This window comes from Melospiza georgiana, chromosome 1 (genome assembly GCF_028018845.1).
Source record: "Melospiza georgiana isolate bMelGeo1 chromosome 1, bMelGeo1.pri, whole genome shotgun sequence".
Classification (NCBI taxonomy): Eukaryota; Metazoa; Chordata; class Aves; order Passeriformes; family Passerellidae; genus Melospiza; species Melospiza georgiana.
The window spans coordinates 140175518-140194865 of NC_080430.1; the positions used below are offsets into that span (position 1 = coordinate 140175518).

At 34.8% G+C, this 19348-nt stretch overlaps 1 protein-coding gene across 4 annotated transcripts in view; it reads left to right on the forward strand.

Annotated features, from left to right (window-relative positions):
* The window catches only part of CSMD3 (CUB and Sushi multiple domains 3), a 585000-nt gene that overhangs the window by 349119 nt on the left and 216533 nt on the right, over positions 1-19348 (forward strand). For all 4 annotated transcript variants that reach the window (XM_058018891.1, XM_058018902.1, XM_058018909.1 and 1 more), the window contains 3 exons: positions 8153-8269; positions 16083-16298; positions 16890-17078. In XM_058018891.1, the coding sequence (XP_057874874.1) occupies positions 8153-8269; positions 16083-16298; positions 16890-17078 (522 nt within the window). The remainder of the gene's footprint in view (positions 1-8152; positions 8270-16082; positions 16299-16889; positions 17079-19348) is intronic.

Below are 19348 nucleotides of genomic sequence, written 5' to 3' on the forward strand. Positions count from 1 at the left end.
GATAATACTCAAAATCTGTGGTAATAGGAAGGGATGTGAATAATCACTTTGCTGAAAATGGTCCTCTGTAGTTCTCCAAGTCCATTTTCTGAAAGATTCCACATCTCAGTCAGGTTCTTGCAATGAAGAATTGCAGAGTTCCCACAATTTGCAGTCAAGGGGATGATATTTTTCTGAATAGAGCACAAAACTAGGATGTGTTTTTTAATGGTGATAAGCACTAGATGCTGACCATGTAAAACAAACAAATAAACACACTCCCTATGAATACTGTTCTCTGTTGTGGAATAAACTTACATATTATGATCAATTTCTTCCTAAAGATGCCGAACTAGTATGCAATTCATTAGGTAAATGAGGTTTCTTTTTCTCCAGAGCACATTGCTAAATGGTGATTTTACATTCAATAAATATCTTGTAAAGGTAGGATTGAGTACATTTATTCTATTAAATATAGTCAGTTTATGGTTGATGTGATTTTCATTTCATTGCTGAATTTATTCTCTGGTGGAATGTTTTTTAAAACAATCCAGAGTCCATGCACCCCAGGCAAAAAAAGGGCATTTGCTAAATGGGCTGTTCTTTCCATAAATTATGAGTTTGGGTTTGTGTTAATGATACCACTAACAAACACATCAGTCACTATCACTGTGCATTCAGAATGTTACTCTGATGGTTTCTGAAGACACAAGTTCTTTTTTGTTTGCTCTTTTGATAACTGCATCTCCTTTTGTATAATTATATTGTGTAGTGATGTGGAGACAGACCGTGGTAATTGTGCAGATAGGTCATGGCAACTCATGAGTGGGTGTGGTTTGGAGAAATGACTACAAGACAAATAATTTTGGAATTCTTAAAGCAAGATCCTCCTCAAAGTAGAACATGGTGTTGAGTGAAATTCCATTATTTGAAGGAGTGTAAACTAAATATTTCATTATGTGTTTGATGTTGCCCAGATAAACAAAAAGGTAAAACAGTTTAAAAAAATGGTTACGAGTTTTTCTGAGAAAACACTGTTTATATTGCATCTCTACCATTCCCATATACCAACTACATATGATCCATTTTTTACCTATGTATCTGGAATGCCTTGAATTTCTTAACTGTAATCACTACCCAGTGCTTAACTAAAAAGATGAAATTATATCGTATAATGTCCTTTCTTTATGAATACTATGATAGAATTTTGCTTTTAAGCTTTGAATACATGTGAGGAACCATTTGTGAGAATTCATACTCTACCCAGTATATGAATTACTGTAGTCATCCCATCAAAAAATATAGGAAAATGAATGTAAAAGTTAGGAGTGTAAAGTGCTGTTTATTCCTTTCATCATAACATTCAATTGAATGCTAATAGATAATTCTTATTCATAATTTGAATTAAAAATATTGTCATTCCCTGATCTTAATTTATATAAAAAATTAATAAATAGAATGAAAATATTCAATTAAGATAAAAAAGAAAACCTTTAATATTTATATTAGAAACCCCTAGATGACCAAATGAATTAGCAAATATGACTCATGCAGTACATGAGGAACATATTCAAGGAATAATGCAGAGGTATTATGTCCCTTCTGTTGACATCTCTAAAATAAAAATAATACTTCCACTAAAACACAGCTATTAAAGAAACTGCTTCAAATAGTAAAATAGAAGCAAGAATTGAAAACGGAAAGCATGTATGGTCTATTTTACATTTAAATGAGAAGGTCAAAATGCAAGTTTATATTGTGAGTAATCTAGGCTACGTTAGTTTATATTAAATTAATCTCTTGCATAATATAACTCAAGTCCAAGGTTTATTTCTTGTAGCTGAGTATGTTAATTTGATGTCCATATCCTTATTTATTTACCCCTACTTAACTACATCCCATTTTAAGATACATTACATTTTCTATGATTAGGGAAGACAAATGCTGAAGTTACTTGGTCTGTGAAGCACAGTATATTAGATTCAAGCTCTAATTTGCTGTTTCAATAATTTTAGTCTATTCTATATGCCACTTTTCTTATCCAATTGCACAATAAATGAAAATCATCTCAGAATTACATTTGTAGATGGAAGTTAGAGTCAATTAAATAAATTAATGTAATGAGGCCTCTGTGTGTTTGTGCACACATATATTTGTATTTAGACTTATATATACACAAAGATATTTCCATATAGATAGATTTTTCTTTTTTTTTTCTCTGCAGTCCTTTTTAAACTAGCATATGTTATTAGTCTTCTCTGACGATGGTTCAAATCTAAAGCTAATTGTTATTACTAATCAATTATAATTGTGTGTTTTCTCATTCCATCACTTCTGAAAACCAAATAGTTTCCAATTATGTGTACTTACAACAAATTGAACTTCTGCAAAAAAGTTTGTGGTTGTTTATTTTTTTTTTCTGGAAGCTTTTCTTCTTCTTAAGAGAATTTTATCTTTCCTGAGAAAATTGAGATACATCATTTTATGTTAGTGTTTGACTTGCGGGTGGTGACCTATGGCCAGTCTCTTGAAAAATCTTTACATAAGGAAATAATAGATGATACCATTTGAAAATGTGAAAAATGCTAATTTCACAGATATCACCATCATCAATCAGGCTAAAAAAGTAAAACACTTTTTATTTTATTTTTTTTAAAGTGAATTACTAATAAACACTCAGTTGAAATGCATCAGAAATACATTTATAGGAATCTGTATCTATCTATTTATCTATCTCATACATTTTCTTCATATTTTCTGTTCTTTTTGGATATGGGGACTGTTACGATCCAATTTAAACCCAGAGGATCAAAGAAAGTGGAGTTTCTGTGTATAAACCAGAAATAACTTTGAAGGTTCAAAATATACCCAAAAATTAGATTAAAATCAAATGAGGTTAGAGGCTGGTGCCAAAGAATTGAAATGTTGAATTTAATAGTAAAAGAGGCAAAGAGAAAGGAGAGAGAGAGAGAGAGAGAGACAGAGACAGAGAGACAGAGAGAGGGAGGGAGGGAGGGAGGGAAGGAAGGAAGTGGTGGAAGGAAGTGGCGGAAGTGGCGGAAGTGGCGGAAGTGGCGGAAGTGGCGGAAGTGGCGGAAGTGGCGGAAGTGGCGGAAGTGGCGGAAGGAAGGAAGGAAGGAAGGAAGGAAGGAAGGAAGGAAGGAAGGAAGGAAGGAAGGAAGGAAGGAAGGAAGGAAGGAAGGAAGGAAAGAAGGAAGGACAGGGGTTATGTGAAAGCATATCACCCACCCAAGGGTCCCAGCCATGTGTCATTGCTCCCCTCCATGTGGTCTTCGTGTTGATCAGGGTCCCTTGTGGATGCCACACACTGCACCACACTGAAGAGTGCAGAATTCCATGGGTTAATCCACACTTTGGGCAGGTGGGAATGCCCTGTGCCTCCCTTGCAGGAGGCCAGTTTGACACTGTCCCTTCCAACACTGAGGGTCTGTTGGACCAACTCTGGTGCTCTGGTGCAGAGTCTGGGGAACCCTTTAGGGTGCCCTTTGATGGGCCATGCCATGTTTTAGTAGATGTGTTAGGGCATGGGTTGGACTCGATGATCTTTAAGGTCTCTTCTATGAATTCTGTGAATTCTGTGAACTCCCTCTGCTGTGGATGAGTTTTCCCCGGGTGAAGGGCCCCTCAGCCGGGCTCCTCAGCACAGCGGAGGGTGGAGCCACTGCCTCTGACCAGAGGCCTTTCCAGCACACACCCAGGGCCTCTCTGCCCCACTCTCTGCTGTGAGGGTCTGTGAGCCTGGCAGCTGACAGCCCTGGGGCTGTGGCCTCCACCCTGAAGGGACCAGGCCTGTGCTTGGTCAATGTCCCCAGCCGGCCCTGAGTTGTTACTACAACTTGTTTTCATCAGTGAATGCTGTAGGGCCTCTCAGAGCCCCATCCAGGGTATGGTGATCTTCTCTGCAGCTTTTGTAATACAGTTTTAGAAGTCCTTCATGAAAATGCTTAAATCATAAACTATAATATTTAAGTCATAAACTATAATATTTCATTCTCTGACGGAGACCCCCTTCCTCTCATATCCAGATTTCTAGACATTTCATATCACTAGGCTCTTCATAACTCTGAGAATGACTTGTATCACATGAAAACAAACTTGTTTTAAATAGATTGTAAATTGTATTTGTAGATCTCAGGTGACAGCAAACATAATTAGTGGTTATTGAGTTTTCCTGATGGTTATAAAAAGCAAAATTTACGAGAGTTTTCTGTGAATAAGTGTTAAGCTAGCTATACAGGATGACCCTATGCAGGAAGAGAATATGCAAACTGACTTCTACAGTAAAATATAAACATGCTAAAACCAGAACAGAGGGCATGTGAGAATAAAATGGAAAACACAAAGAAACAAATATGAGAAAACATGTCATAATCTAATGTGAAGTGTCCTAGAAATATGTTTCTGTGGCATAGATGCTGTGGCAAGCCAGCTAAGTACTTGCAATTGTTAATGCAGGGTTGTAGAGATGGAAAACATATCCTTTGAAGTAGATTTAAAAAATCCTGTCTCATTACTGATCAGAAATCATAGATTCTTACATGGTTTGCTAGCCTTCCCAAGTGAGACCCCAAGAGGGAATACAATATAATGACAGTTTAGCAGAAGATCAAATGGGTAAAAATAGGCTATGAATATATGTAGGCTGAAAATTATAAGGCTATTTCTAGTATTGCAAGATTGATTTCCTATAACAGTTTTATAGTAGCATGAAATATGGTCTGAAGTGGAACTTTGCTATGAATGACAAAATTCAAGTGTTTTTATTACAAATATTAATGTATTTTTGGGATGAAACATGGCCTGCATGTCTCCCACTGAGACACGAGTAGCCTGACTAAAGGTTCTGAAATTATTTGGGCCAAAAATTATTTTCAAAGTATATTTGGAGCCATTTTCTAAGCTAAGCTTACTTGTTGTCACTTTTTTTTTTTGTGATTGATCATGTTACTGAGCAAAATGAATGCAGTTGCAACAAAAGAGAGTGCAAGTATTCAGCCCAATATTGTAAGAATTTATTTCAGCAGAACATCCGAACCAAACTCCACTATTAAATTGGAATCCTCATTCATAGTAATCCAAAACTTGCTTCTTAGATTGTTACATCACTTCTGATCACCACAGTGTATACGTCTACATACCAATCTGTATTTCATAAAACCACTTTTATATTTTGTTCTCTTTACTTTTTTGTTCTTTTATTCTCATTGTTGTTGTATTTTTACATTTTTTTAAATTTTATTTTGCTTCTCACTATTTGGAAAACAGTAATGCAGGCATATCTTGATTCAACTTCTCTGATTGTGTGAAAAAAATTAATTGGTGTGTTAACATAATGTTCCATTTTCCACATTATAAATCAAAAGTAGTACCTCAATTGTTTCCTTAATTGTTCATTCTACTTTTACTCCTTCCTAGATTCCATCTTGGTATAATCAGATAAAGTAGAAAGGTAGAATTTGGAAATATGTGTATTTATCCTTTGGTGATCTTATTTTTATGTGCTCTTGTTTTCCTTTGAACTCTGAAAAACAGTCAGATACTAGTAGTGATATTACATGCTTGGGCTGTTAGCCATCTTCTCAGGGCCAGTTGCACATGTAGGGTTTCAGATTTGTCAGCTTGGCTTTATTTTCTAAAAGGCTGCTCCCTTGATGCCTTTTTCTGCCATCTGCTAGCCTTCACAGAGTTACACTGAAGGCCTGATGGCATGCCATAGATGTTTTGTCACTATTTGCATTCCTGAAATGTTTTCCAAACACCTCCTGTAAAATATATTATTTGGTCTGTAGCCCATGATTATAAAAACTGGCTGTATTTATTATTTAATGGATGAAGTAGATAGTTACCATCAGGAGCTCCAATAATATGCTGTCACAGCCTTGGCTGTATTTTGCTAATGTCTAAATATAGCAAGATCAGATTATAAAGTGGCAGTATTTGCCTTCACTGTCCCTTCATCAGAGAAGTGAGGAGGAAAATTAATATGGAAGGAGGTTATTTGCCTGTGGCAACATTGGAGAGATTGGACAAATGTGGTCCTAGAATGTCTTATTTCAGCCTGTGGTACTGGATTTGCAAATTTGCATCTTACAATTAGGCCAACAAAGGCTAGAAAGTTGGCAGGAGAAATAGCACATACAAAGCTAGGAGGCTATCCAGACAAGTAAGCATGTTTAAAACAGAAATATATTTAGTTAGAATGACCATACAAATTTTAGCTAGGCAAAATAGGGCAGCCTTCAACCTAGTATATAGGATGAAATTCCATTTCTGATTTATAAAATAAGGCTTATTAAATGTATACTTCTTTTAGTGCCCTGAACACAATGATGATATGCAGTGCCATAGCCTCATTATGAAAAATTTGAAAATTTGAAAAATAATTGATCTTTATGAAAACATTCCACAGTGCTACTGAAATGTCTGGAAAATGCATGTATTTCATTGACACAAATGTCTGTTTAGGTACAAGGTGAGATTGAAGGTACATTCTGGATATTCTCGATTCCCTTTCTTCTGTGTCCTCAAATCAGTTATGAATTTACATCCGCAAGCAGAAGATTATGACATGTCCATATATTCATTCTCAAATATATAACATTAACAGCAAAAGCATAATGAATGTAACTTCAATCATTTGCTCCATCAAAGTGTGGCAGAAATTGCCATAAGCAGCATAACTATCAAGCCATAGGAGAAGAAACAGCATGACGCAGCAAATTACTCACAGCACTTTGCTCCTGAAGTATGTAATGTTTGAGCACATACTGAAAGGCCAGACTTCTCCCTCCTTTAGGAGTCACACTGCTGAGTGCTGCCTTAGGAGGTGCTCAGATGTTTTGGGAGGGGTAGGAGCAGGTTAAACCAGCTAGGGCAGGTGGGGCAGCATCTCAGGAAGAGGCATTGCTCCTCCAACCTTCGACAGGCTCCTTCCCTCACCCTCATTGCTCTGGCAGCAGGGTGGGAAGCACAGACATGAGCAAGAAATAGTTGAGTGACTGCTTATAGAGCAAGAGGAGGGTTTGATATTTGTATCAACTGGAGTTACAGACAAATAGCTGCCATTTGCATCTCTCCAAAAGTGCCTTTGAAGACCTTTAACATCTTCTAAAGATAAGAGAAGAATTTGTGTTAATTACTTTGGAAGGACTGCAATCAACTGCTGGAATGGTCTAGATTATTTGACCTGAAACTGGTGACAATAGTTCATTGCTTTTATTCTAAAATATTTCTGCGAAATAATTTTGGTAATGCATATAATTAGGGTAAGGAAAATAAAAGGAATAGATGCTTTTAACCTTGAGAAAAAAAAATAGAACTAGTAATTTGTTTTATAATGTATGGCCTTCTGAGATAATCTATATTCAGAGAACTCTGATGCAATGACTTGGTACTGAATTTTAATAGCTGTTATTGATATATGATAATTCTAAAATGCAAGACTCGTCCTAACTAAAATTACCTGATTAATGTTGTATTTCAAAAACCCTGGAACAGAAGATCATTGAGCTGTACATTTTTGCCAGTGTTGTAATGACTAAATTTTTGTATTTTGCATTAATTAAAGCTGTAATTTAATTTTTGTATTGCTCAATTACAGATTACTTTTATAAAGTTGCTAATGAAACTATAGAAATGCTTATTCTTATACTGGAATTTCTCATTAGCACGAACATCATAGCTACAAACACATAACCAATAATTATAATTGTATTCACGAAATGAGGTCAACCATCCCTGCGCAAATATTTTAAGTAAATAATTTTTCAATAGCCAAGATCCACCATTTTGACTCTCCAGCCTTGGTTTCTGTTTAAGTGATATTGTTTGGCTCTCTATCATCTGCCTGCATCTCTCTGCTGAACTTAACAATTTTCACAGAGGCTTCAGAAACCTGAAAAAAACAACTAATGACTTGATTTTGATTTTCTTATGCATATTAAACAAAAAATTAATTAATAATTTATTTCATTTCTTTTTCTACTGTATAAAAATGGTCTTTAGTCATATCTTAAATTGCTAAGTCATTTGAGTAATTACTTTTAAATAATTTTAAAGGCAGGAAGTTTTAGGTTTGTTCTCTCACATTTTCTATGTTTTCTGTTATTTATATTATTATTATTGTAATTGTTATTATTTTTTTTATTTCTAGCTTTATGTGGTGGAGATGTTAGAGGACCTAGTGGAACAATTTTATCCCCAGGTTATCCTGATCTATATCCAAATTCACTGAATTGCACGTGGACTGTGGATGTTACCCATGGAAAAGGTAAAAAAATTCCTTTTCTCTTTTTCCACTTTTTTTTGGGTGTTTTTTTTTTTTTTTTTTTTTTTTTTTTTTTTTTTTTGTTTTAGTGTGTAAGTCCAGTATTTTCTGCTCTAGAAGGAGACCTAGGTTAGCACCAAAGCTAACCTAGGTTTTGCATTGCTGATTTTTGGGTTTGTTTAATTTTCTTGTAGTAATTCCTAGAATTCCAGAACTGGACTAGGCCCTTACACTTCCCACAGAATGAAAAATCAGTGAGAAAGAAGTATATAATGGCTGATTACAGAAGCTGAAGGAAAAATGGCTTTTAAGGAAGAAGTGGTTATTACTTGAAGTCAGATTTCAGGAAAAAGATATAACAGGACTTTTAGCTCTTCTCTGAGAGGTTAAATAATGCTTAGGACACAAATGGGAGCTGGTATTTCCAGGTAACAAAGTTTCCTAAATAAATGTGTCCTAGTTGCTTTCAAATGAAAGGTTTTGGTACTTGATGAGATGGATCATACTTTTAGGTTTTTGTTGGTATTTTATATTAAATGTGGGAGTGACTCTTGTACTATGGGTGGAAAAGCTAGAGCAGTATAAGCTTTAATGTTAGGGGAAGGAGACAGAGATAGATGTCACAAGAGAAATTTAGTACAAATAGAGTAAGCTGGTAAGAACAAAAAAAGGAGAATTATATTGTAACACTGGAAAGAGTACAGAAAAAGAAATGAAAGGAAGAAGAAGGAAGGCAAGTTCGATTCTGAATTTCATCAGCGTTCTCTGTGAGGGCATAAATAATGTGACAAAGTACGCTGATGATGTATTCCTCTAAGAAAGAGTTATTGATAACATAAAAATAAGACTTCAGATAAAGAGAACTGTGCTCATCTGTGATCCCCTTATTCTATTTTGTACAAGTAGTGTGATAGTTTCTCTTCTAGATATTAAATCACTCTGGTTGTCCCATTTAAAACTCCTTAAAGCATTAAAGTGGTAAAGTGTGTCTCTCAAAATTATTGCTCCAGCTCTTCCAGTAATAAGAGTAGTCTCTCTTATTACCAAGTGATGCCTTTGTGTCAGTGTAATTTGATTCTAAATATCCACAATGAAAGAGCCTCCTGAACTTAGTGATGCTACATCACATACTACATTTGCCTTTGTTACCTCTATGTATGATACATGGCTTCTAGAGTTGTGGGAATATAAGGGACTGTGTATCTTTTGTTCTTCTGGATAAGAAAAAAGACTAAAAGAAGGTGTAAAGAAACTGTTAGACCTGTAGTCATTTATCTTGCACTCTGTCTGAGAAGTCATTGGATAACAGCACAAGCTTTATAATCTGAGAATTGAAGGCAAGTAGCAGAGATGGATAAGAGTTTAGCTTCATGGAGTAATACATGACAGAAAATGATGTGAATCCTACAGTAAAAATGAGGTCAGATTAAGCCACATTTTTCAGGATTCTTGAGAGACATTTTATTAACTCTTTAATTTCTCTTAAAATAAAAAGAGGATTATGAAGAAAAGTGCATGGCAAGTTTTGGGAAGTTTTGGGGGTTTCTTTAATTTTATTTTCCTTTTTAGAAAATGAAGAAGCTCTTTTGTGATTCATTATTTTTTCTTAAAACCTCAGCTAGAGAAATAGTTAATAGTTGGGACAAATAAAAGCTGAAATTCTCAATATTATAATATTTTACATGAGCCTGTTAAGAAAATCCACCATATATAATGAGACTCCTGGGAAAACAAATTTGCAGAAATAAAGGATAGAGGGGAAGACATAATAGTATAAATATGGATATTTATTAGCACATATACACTGAAACATGTATGCACACATATTTATAGACTCGTAGTCTTGTTTGATTCAATGTCATGTAATGTTACAGTCTTGGGGCAGAGTAGCTGGAAAGCTGCTCAGTGGAGAAAGATCTGAGGGTGCTGGTTGATAGCAGCTGAACATGATCCAGCAATGAGCTCAGGTGGCCAAGAAACCCAATGACACCCTGGCCTGGATCAGAAGTGGTGTGGCCAGCAGGACCAGGGCGGTGATTGTATCTCTGTACTCAGCATTGGTGGTCCTGTGTCCAGTTCTGGGCCCTTTTAATGATCCATCCTTATGAATGGGTTTCGTGATGGTTCGTAGGGTGATCTCAGGGTGCAAAAACCAACACAGCACAGGGGATTTGCAGTAATAAACAAACAAGTTCAACTTTATTGGAATAACCACAGCAGAAATGTGTTGGGGAAGGAACTGGGGAAAAAGGAGAAAATAAGGGAAAAGAGGGAAGGAAAAGAGTGGGTTTATAGCTACCAAACGTGGTCTTCGTAGTCCTTCAGAGCCCAGCTCACCAGGTCATGTCTGGGGAGATCTCAGAGGCACAGTTCATCTGGACCCCAATTACAGTCTTTTTCTTTGGGGGAAGGGGGAATAAATTTCACAACCGAAACAAAGGTCTTCAGGGGGGAAAAATAGCATTTGAAACGGGTGTACACAAAGTCCAAGCTACACAGCAGGTGAGAGCCACTGTTTTTTGTTTTTGACGGCCTGCACCTGGGACATCCATCTTGCTTTGGGCAGCTTTCCTTCCCCCCAGCCCCTGCACACCTCCCCCAAGTTGGGAGTTTCAGTCCCAGTCTCTGGAAGAAGGTGAAAGGGGGCCTTCTCACATAGGGATTTCATGTCTCGGTCCCTTGATGAAGAGGCTTCTTACATCTCTACTTGTCTGTCACAATGGCTAAGGATTGGTGAGAGGGGTCTTCTCTTGGAGGAGGGACCACCCCAAAGCTCAAACCAGCCAGGCCAAGAGCTATTGTGCAAAAAGGGCAGAGTGCCCTGCGAGCTCAGTGTAAATACAGCAAACAATACCTGTGGAAACAGTGAGCTAGCAATACTTTCAGGCCTCAGGCACACGAATTTCCCCCCCACCGGTTCAGCAAACAGGGGTTTTAATTATTCTTTGGTCTCTCTCCATGATGATTGTGAGGCAGATGAGGGACATTTCGGATGGACTCTCACAGCCCTTCAGTACAAGAAAGGCATCGAGGTGCTGGAGCATGTCCATGGACATTAGGAGAAAATTTCTTTATGGAAGGTGTTGTCAGTCATTGAAATAGGCTGCCCAGGGAATTGTCATCCCTGGAGCCATTTAAAAAACTTGTTGATGTGGCACTTAAGGACATTGTTTAGTGGTGGACTTGACAGTGCTGGATTAGTGGCTAGACTCTATGATCTTAGAGGTCTTATCTAAACTAAATGACCTATCATTCTGTAATTTTTATATTGTTGTATGGAAATGTTATTATTCATGGAAAAACATTAAGCATGTATGCAATGTCAAAATTTGACTTGGACATTTTGATTCATGCTGCTCAAAGAGCTGCTGGAAAAAACTGTGGAGTGAATATTTGCTCTGAGTAGGAAATAGTGTATGAAATCTTCATATTTTGTACTTGTTGGCAAAAGGCTATTAATTCTTTAAGCTCTTCCTGTTGTACTGCATGAGGAAGATAGCTGTCCTTTTATGATAATGTCACAGGCTTACCTAATTTAAATTTCTAACAGTTAAGTTCTATGTCACAGTGAACTAGTCAAATAGGACACTTCTGTATTTAATGGAAAAATGCATATATCTTTAGGATATGAGTCATTGCACCCTGAAAAAGCAGGTGGAATGAACTATCCTCTGAAGGTACCTGTTCATCTCCATCCATCATGTAATGTCCAGTGGGATAATATAGCCCTCAGAAGAAGTGTCTATGGGGAGACTGAGTGACTTAGGCTTACATGGTTACCATTTAGAAAAATTGATCCCATACATATAAATGGGTTATTTTAATGAGAGGGAGAAATAAACTTTGTTCTGGATATCTCATTTTCTGCTCTATTTCATGACTAGTATAATTTCAACTTCAGAAACTCAAGGAGTATCTTCTACTAGCTACTAACCAGTGAGATGATTTTTACTTTAAACTATTTTGGAGTTTTTTTTCTATAAAGTTTTGTAGTTTCATGTCAGACTGCCAAGAGAAAAGTATATAACTTGTAACTCTAGAATGCTGTGAGGTACTTTCTTATACACACGTCTTTATGTTACAACTTCATACTGCTATTACATAATAACTGGTAATTAAATGTATAGTTTTAGTTATTATGTGTATTTTATGTCTGTATATGTTGAATTGCTAGGAAATACAGTTTCTGTGTTTGTATATACTGTTTTAAATGACAATATTGCAATATAAATATATGTGGTTTTAATATTACTCTTCAAGTGTATCTTAAGTTTTAGAATTAATTCTTCATTTTTGTTCTTGTGGACCAGCATTTTGATTCTTGAGTGTCTATTAAAACTTGATATAATTTTCTTTCATTTTTTAAAAAAATGTATTAGCTAGAGAATTGAAAATTTATCTTAAATATAGTTAATATGTCTATTAATCACTATAATGAAGAGAAAAGGAAACACCTATTGGCAATAATTATTGCATTTTGTCTCTGATTAGAATGCAATTTAAATATATGGTGAAATGAAATGTGTGGAGTGTCAGTGGTATGTTTTAAACGATCTATTATGAGATCAGTTAATTAACCCGTGCCCCAAAAGTCTGGATTGTAACACAGAGAAGTGACATTTCACATTATGTCTTCCTAGCTTCATTTCAGATTTTAAATATTCCCCTTATAAAAAAAGGCGCATGTGAGGCAGAATGAGATGGAATCTACCTGAACATATCTTTTAAAATTCTTCCCTGGAGAAGACACAATCTGTCACACAGCACTTATTAATGTGATTAGAATATTTTCTGAAGAAAACCAAATTGTACAGCTACTGCTGTAATATACCTTGGGGTTTTGCTAAGAAATGTCATGGCAATCTGCAAAATTGATTGGAACATTCCCTTGAGTTAAACCTTGTGTGATGTTTGAACAATACTCAGTGAAGCTCAGCTGTGATTCACAGGAATTCCATTATTTTGAATTACTACTATAAAATTTTCTTTCGGCATTTCTGATTTTGTTGTTTGTTTTAATGCATGCATTAAAGGGACCAAAATTAATTTGGAGTGCAATAAATGCTAAAAAATATGAGCTGATATTCAGTCTTATTCTGTATCTATATAGCATAGGTTTTTTTTATGAGCTCTTTGCATGTGAAATCAACACTACATCCTATATGAACTAAGTTAAAAAAACAAGCAGACATTTAAGGATTTATTAATTCCAAAGCTGTATTTATGTACATTAGTTCAAAAGATATGCAACCTCATCTCAATTTCAGAATTCTGTGTGTCATTTTTGCCAATTTATTTTCACACAAGCTGGGAGAATAAATAGAATGATCAAAATAGATGAATGGCTTTGCTCATGTAATTAGTAAATTAAGAACTTTTAAAAGCCAGAATAAATCTTTTGGATTATTTATTTTTACCATAAGTGTAAAATAAAATCTCATCCAGTAATTTCTATATCAGTGCTACTTAGTAAGAATGTGCTTTTCTGGATTCAGAGGGACTATGTGATGTGTGTGGAGTTTCAAGAAGAGAAGGAGTTATCTACTTGAAAAACCTGAATGGTTCTCCAGTCTCTGTGGAGGGAAGTAAAAGATAAAAGTCTCCAAGATCCTAGGTTTTTCTCTGATTGCTCCTATCTGTATGTCCAGCTGGTGGCAAGACTAAGCATGTATTAGATGCCAGTATGTATGGCAGGTCACACAGCTTAACAAGGATGGAGGCAAATGTCTTATTGGTCTGCATGGAAACCAGCAGCACTGAAACAGACATGAGCACCACAAGCAACCAAATCCTATTTCTCCATCCAGGCTGTGGGGAAAGGGTTCTGTTAGAAGTGACACTCACAAATGCACATGCATGTGCTCCCCCCACCTTCCATATTCTGACCCAGGAGCTGGAGTTCAGATTCTACTGCTACTAGGTTCTGCCTGGTCTGTGATCAATGGCTCTTTTTCCAGTTGTCCCCTGATCTCATCCTGCTCCCCAGACAGTCCACACTAATGTTCACTAGTGATCACCCATGTGCTCACTCTCTGGACAGAAGAGACATTTGCATGCTAATAAGGAGTAGAGTTTTGAAAGGATAGAGGACATGTTGCACGGGTTAGGTGCAGATATTAGAGAGCCTTAACTCTCTCCTTTTGCTGACGCGTTTTTCACTCTTATCTAGCATGATCCTTTCCCTTATCTTCCTTTGGCCCAAAACATCTCACTAAAAGTTTTAAGGTCTCCAACTACCATTTAAAAAAAAAAGTCTTCAGTTTTATTTAATCTCACAAATTCCCTCAAATACTCCATGGTAAATTTCTAATTTTTATGACACCTAAGATAAAAATCTTTTATCATCAATTACTAAGATGTAACTACTTTAAGATTACAATAATACTCTTAATTTACCATCAGACAGAAACATAAGAAATCTGGTACTTTGTTGGTACTTCCACTTAATCCTGCTTATTAAAGCTTATGTCTGTGTGTAAACCATTCATTACTTCTCAAATTTCCTGTCTTTGCTTCCTGTCCTGAAAAGTCCATTACCAGATTTATAAACCAAGTGTCCTTGCATTCTAGATACCCATACAAGCTGTATTCCTTAGGTGTGATTGAGTTGCATTAACATAAATGTTTAACGCTATTCAAGCAACCTCAGAAATATTATAAAAACAAATAAACAAAAACAATAATAGACAATTGTACTGAGAGCTTCTAAAGCTGCCTGTGAGGTCTAGAAAAGGTAACCTACAACATCTGAAGGGGCATTCTATTTCTTTACTTAGACATCTTAGTCAAGCAGAATACATCTAGCTTGGATTTTATTACCCTGTTTGGGAAATTTGGGGCTGGTGGTGGCAGGGGTAGGGCGAGGGGTGCAGTGTTGGGTCTGTAGGAAGGGGAACTGTTTCTTTGCTTTTTGATTAAATTCTCTTTACTATTAAAAATATATTGGCCATGGGTCATTACTATTCATCTGCTATGTTAATCTGCAATCACATGAATGGATCATCCTAAGTATTGCATCATCAGATATATTTGAAGAGACTGAATCATTGGCTTATAACTTACATGATAAAACTGAAAATAGCATTACATTAGAGGTATCCCTAATCACTTAAGCTAGCTAATGGATTCTATGGATTCTTCTGTTTATTTTTCTTGGCTTTTCTGTGCATTCTACCAAAAGCTCTAAATCTTAGTTAAAAATGCAGAAATTATTTAATTGTTTGTCTTGACCTTTAAGTCTTTTTATTGCTACTGGATTTCCAGGTGATATCTTCCTTTCTACATGTGTGATGTATATATGATGATTGGCAAAAAAAATTGTACTTTTGCTGTATGTAACATCTTATTTAGAGACCTCCCCTTTTTTTGGGAGGAATTGGTGATGCTACTGATGTGTCATTAGAATTTAAGATCATACAGTTTATAATCTTTTCTTTCACTGGTGCTACTCAAGGATACTGGTGATTGTAAGAAATAAGGCTTACCTTTTTTGTTCTGCCATTAACCATTTCTATTTTTGAATACACATAGCGCGTCACTGGATTTTACACAAAAATGGAAGCATCTGTGTTTAAATTCTATAAATCAGATGTCCATATTTTGCAGCTAAAGACAAAAGTTAAATATGACGTCAAAACAAAACCTACTGCAAAGATATTTTAATTCCAAAATCAAGACAGATACTAATTTTTAGAAAAAAATAGATTTTAATTTTGCAAATGATTATTCATAATGTGATGCATGAATTTTAACTTTGGCTTAGTGACATGGATGTTAATAGGGTGACATGTATATCTAATTCTACTTTTTCTAACAGGTGTGCAATTCACCTTCTACACATTTCATTTGGAGGATCATCATGACTACTTACTAATAACAGAGAATGGCAGTTTCACACAGCCATTGGCACGTCTGACTGGCTCAGAGCTTCCTTCACCAATCAATGCTGGTCTCTATGGAAATTTCAGAGCTCAGTTGCGGTTTATTTCAGATTTTTCAATATCATATGAAGGATTTAATATTTCTTTCTCTGGTAAGGAAATACCTGTAATATCTGGCTATTGAAAAACTTGCTCATTTGGGGTTTTTTTCTGCATATTATATAAAGAAAAAAATAATTTAAATTATTTTGATGAATATAATACTGAAAAATTATATTATATATTTTTTCCTAAGCACAATAATTTAAAAGCAAATGAACCTCTGTGCCACATGTGGAATAAGATGTCAGTAAACTGTAAGACACATTATCAAGTGAGGAGAGGAAAGAGAATTAGTCTAATTTCAGTTACTCAAATTCCAGATGACTTGAAGTGTCAACTATTTAGTTTTTGTTATGGATTTTTAAAAATTTGTTTTATTTACTGGAGTTATTTATGGCTCTTATAAGCATGATAAATCATGTTGTGTCATGCATACTTAAAACATTGTGAATGTAGTAATATGCCTTACTTTCAACATAATCTAATTATCAATTTAACATTCACATTATAATTTTGTTTTAAAATCTGATGCCTGTATTGATATTCAGGTGAAAATATACAGAAATTACTAGACTGCAGGACTACATATATGACTGGTGAAGAATGTGTTGTCATAAAAGCTGACTTGCTCTTGTTTACAGAGTATAATCTTGAACCTTGTGAAGATCCCGGGATCCCACAATTTGGTAGCAGAATAGGATTTAATTTTGGCGTTGGAGATATTCTGACATTCTCCTGTTCGTCTGGATATCGTTTAGAAGGAGCTTCAGAGGTTATTTGTCTTGGTGGTGGCCGACGAGTATGGAGTGCACCTCTGCCAAGGTGTGTGGGTACGTGGTCAGCTGCTTTCATTTGCTTGTATGTGTAGTCATTGTCCATGGACTCGCAGATTTAGAGCATGGAAAAGCATGGTAATACACCTCTTTTTAATGTTCTCTCATACTCTCCATATCTCCTTAGTCAATTTTTTACCTTTTTTTAAATAAATTTGGTATTATAAGTGAACTTCAAAGTCTTTACTTGAAAGCAATTGAAATTAAGGGCACAATGCTTACTCCTCTTATTTGTATTAATAGGTTAGGAAAACTGGGTATAAATTTAAATCAGCATTTACCAGTTCAGATGTCAGGTAGTTGATTTTTTTTTTTTTTTTGTCAATGCAAACTTCCAAGTGATACCTGTATTATAAAATTGGAGTTTGATCACTTACACCAGATTTGTTTCATAAAACTGGGTCCATTTATAGGAGTACAGTCAACCTGGACATTCTATGTCAGAACCATATCCTCAGAATATTCTTAGAACAGTTTTTCTGGTTTTTAAATGACAGCTAAGATAATTGAGAAGAAACACTTTCTGATAATTCCTACCTAACACTCTCCAGTCACTGTAGAGGCAGCCTATATATGTAGATTTGACTAGAAATTTAGGTATAAATGGCTAAAGAATGTTGATTGAGCTGAATGCTTCCTAAATTATTTGGTTTTCAGTTCCATTGAGAATTGTTAAAACAATAAGGTCTCTAAAAAGTAGGAGAGTTGCTTAAATATCTGCATTATTTTTATTTAAGGGTATATATTGCTGAAATGTAGGTACTATATGGAAAGGTTTATACATGAAAACATCTATATCAGTGTGAATTTAAAATATTTTTTCATACTAAATTTTATGTTAGTTAAACATAAATATTTAAAATTTATGTTTAACTAACATAAAATTTAGTATGAAAAAATATTTAACATCTTTCAGATGTTGATTGCATAGTAACTATGGATTGATTATTTGTTTCCTCTTATTTGGTGTTAGTTACTGTATCAAGATTTTTTGGTTCAAATCACTCCTATTCCATTTCCTTTACCTCAGTATGAGGAAAATTATGAATTTAGCTTATGCATTAGCAATATTTATATATGTACCTATAGAAGTGATAGTTTAGAAGCTGAGTGAGAGCAATGGATGAATACAAGTTATTTTTGTGTTGGGGTTGATAAATTTTTTACAATAAGAATAATAATGAATGTGTGCACAGTCAAGAAGATAGGTTAAATTTCAGTAACAAATTTCAGGAAGGGTTAATAAAAATGAATTAGTAAATTATCAGCAAAAATATTCACAGTGGCATAAATATAAAAAAAATTCCTATACAGCTTTCATGACAGAAAAATAATGTTTATGTTTGCTTGTTGGAGGAAAAGAGAAAACCCGTAATAGAAGGAATAAATTACTTTCTAGTCAACATGTTTTCTCCTTACTTTTGGAAATAAAAGATAGTCTCACTAGAATGGCTTAATTACACATTTTCACTCCTTAAATATCCAGTGCTTAATTTATGTGTCATAAAAGTGAAATTCAAACAAGACAAGAGTAGAAATTCCTGTCGATCACTTATATTGGACTCAAAATTTATGTATTGGTACTGTTGCTCACATTTGGCGTTTTTTGTCAAAATGATTAATGAGAGAATGCTTCTGATACAACATGCACTTTCACATACACGCAACATCAGTTGGGAAGTAACCACTGCTCACAATATTTGTGTTCAGATTGTCAACACAAGAATAAAATTCAAGGAAGACAGATAAAGTAGAAGTTTGGTGGAAGGCCAAGCATCCCTGTCTGGATACAACAAAAGCTAATATGTTGGGTTTTGGAACAGAGTAATCAGTCATAATCAGTTCTAAACCAAATAATTTGCCAGAAAATTAGCAGCTGTCTTTTCTTATTTCGAAGACGGATAAATACTTGTAATTTATTAATTAATGTTATTATTCAATCCATAAAAAAAAAAATTAAATTTACTTAAGAATTAAGAAATGAAATTTTGAAATTAGGAATTATTAAATTAAGAATTCTTATTTACTAATAAATTATTAAATTTTGAAAAAAGGAATTATTAACTTAATTATTAACTATTATTAAATTATTAGGAATTATTAATTAAACATTAATTATTATCAATGTTAAAATAGCAAACAAATATATTTTTACTGAATTTTTAAGGCTGAATTTCTCAAATGATGGTATTATCTCAATTCAGGAGGGCTTGATGTTGCACTGAAATAATTTTCATAATAAGATTTTTCTAAAAAAAGCATAAAGG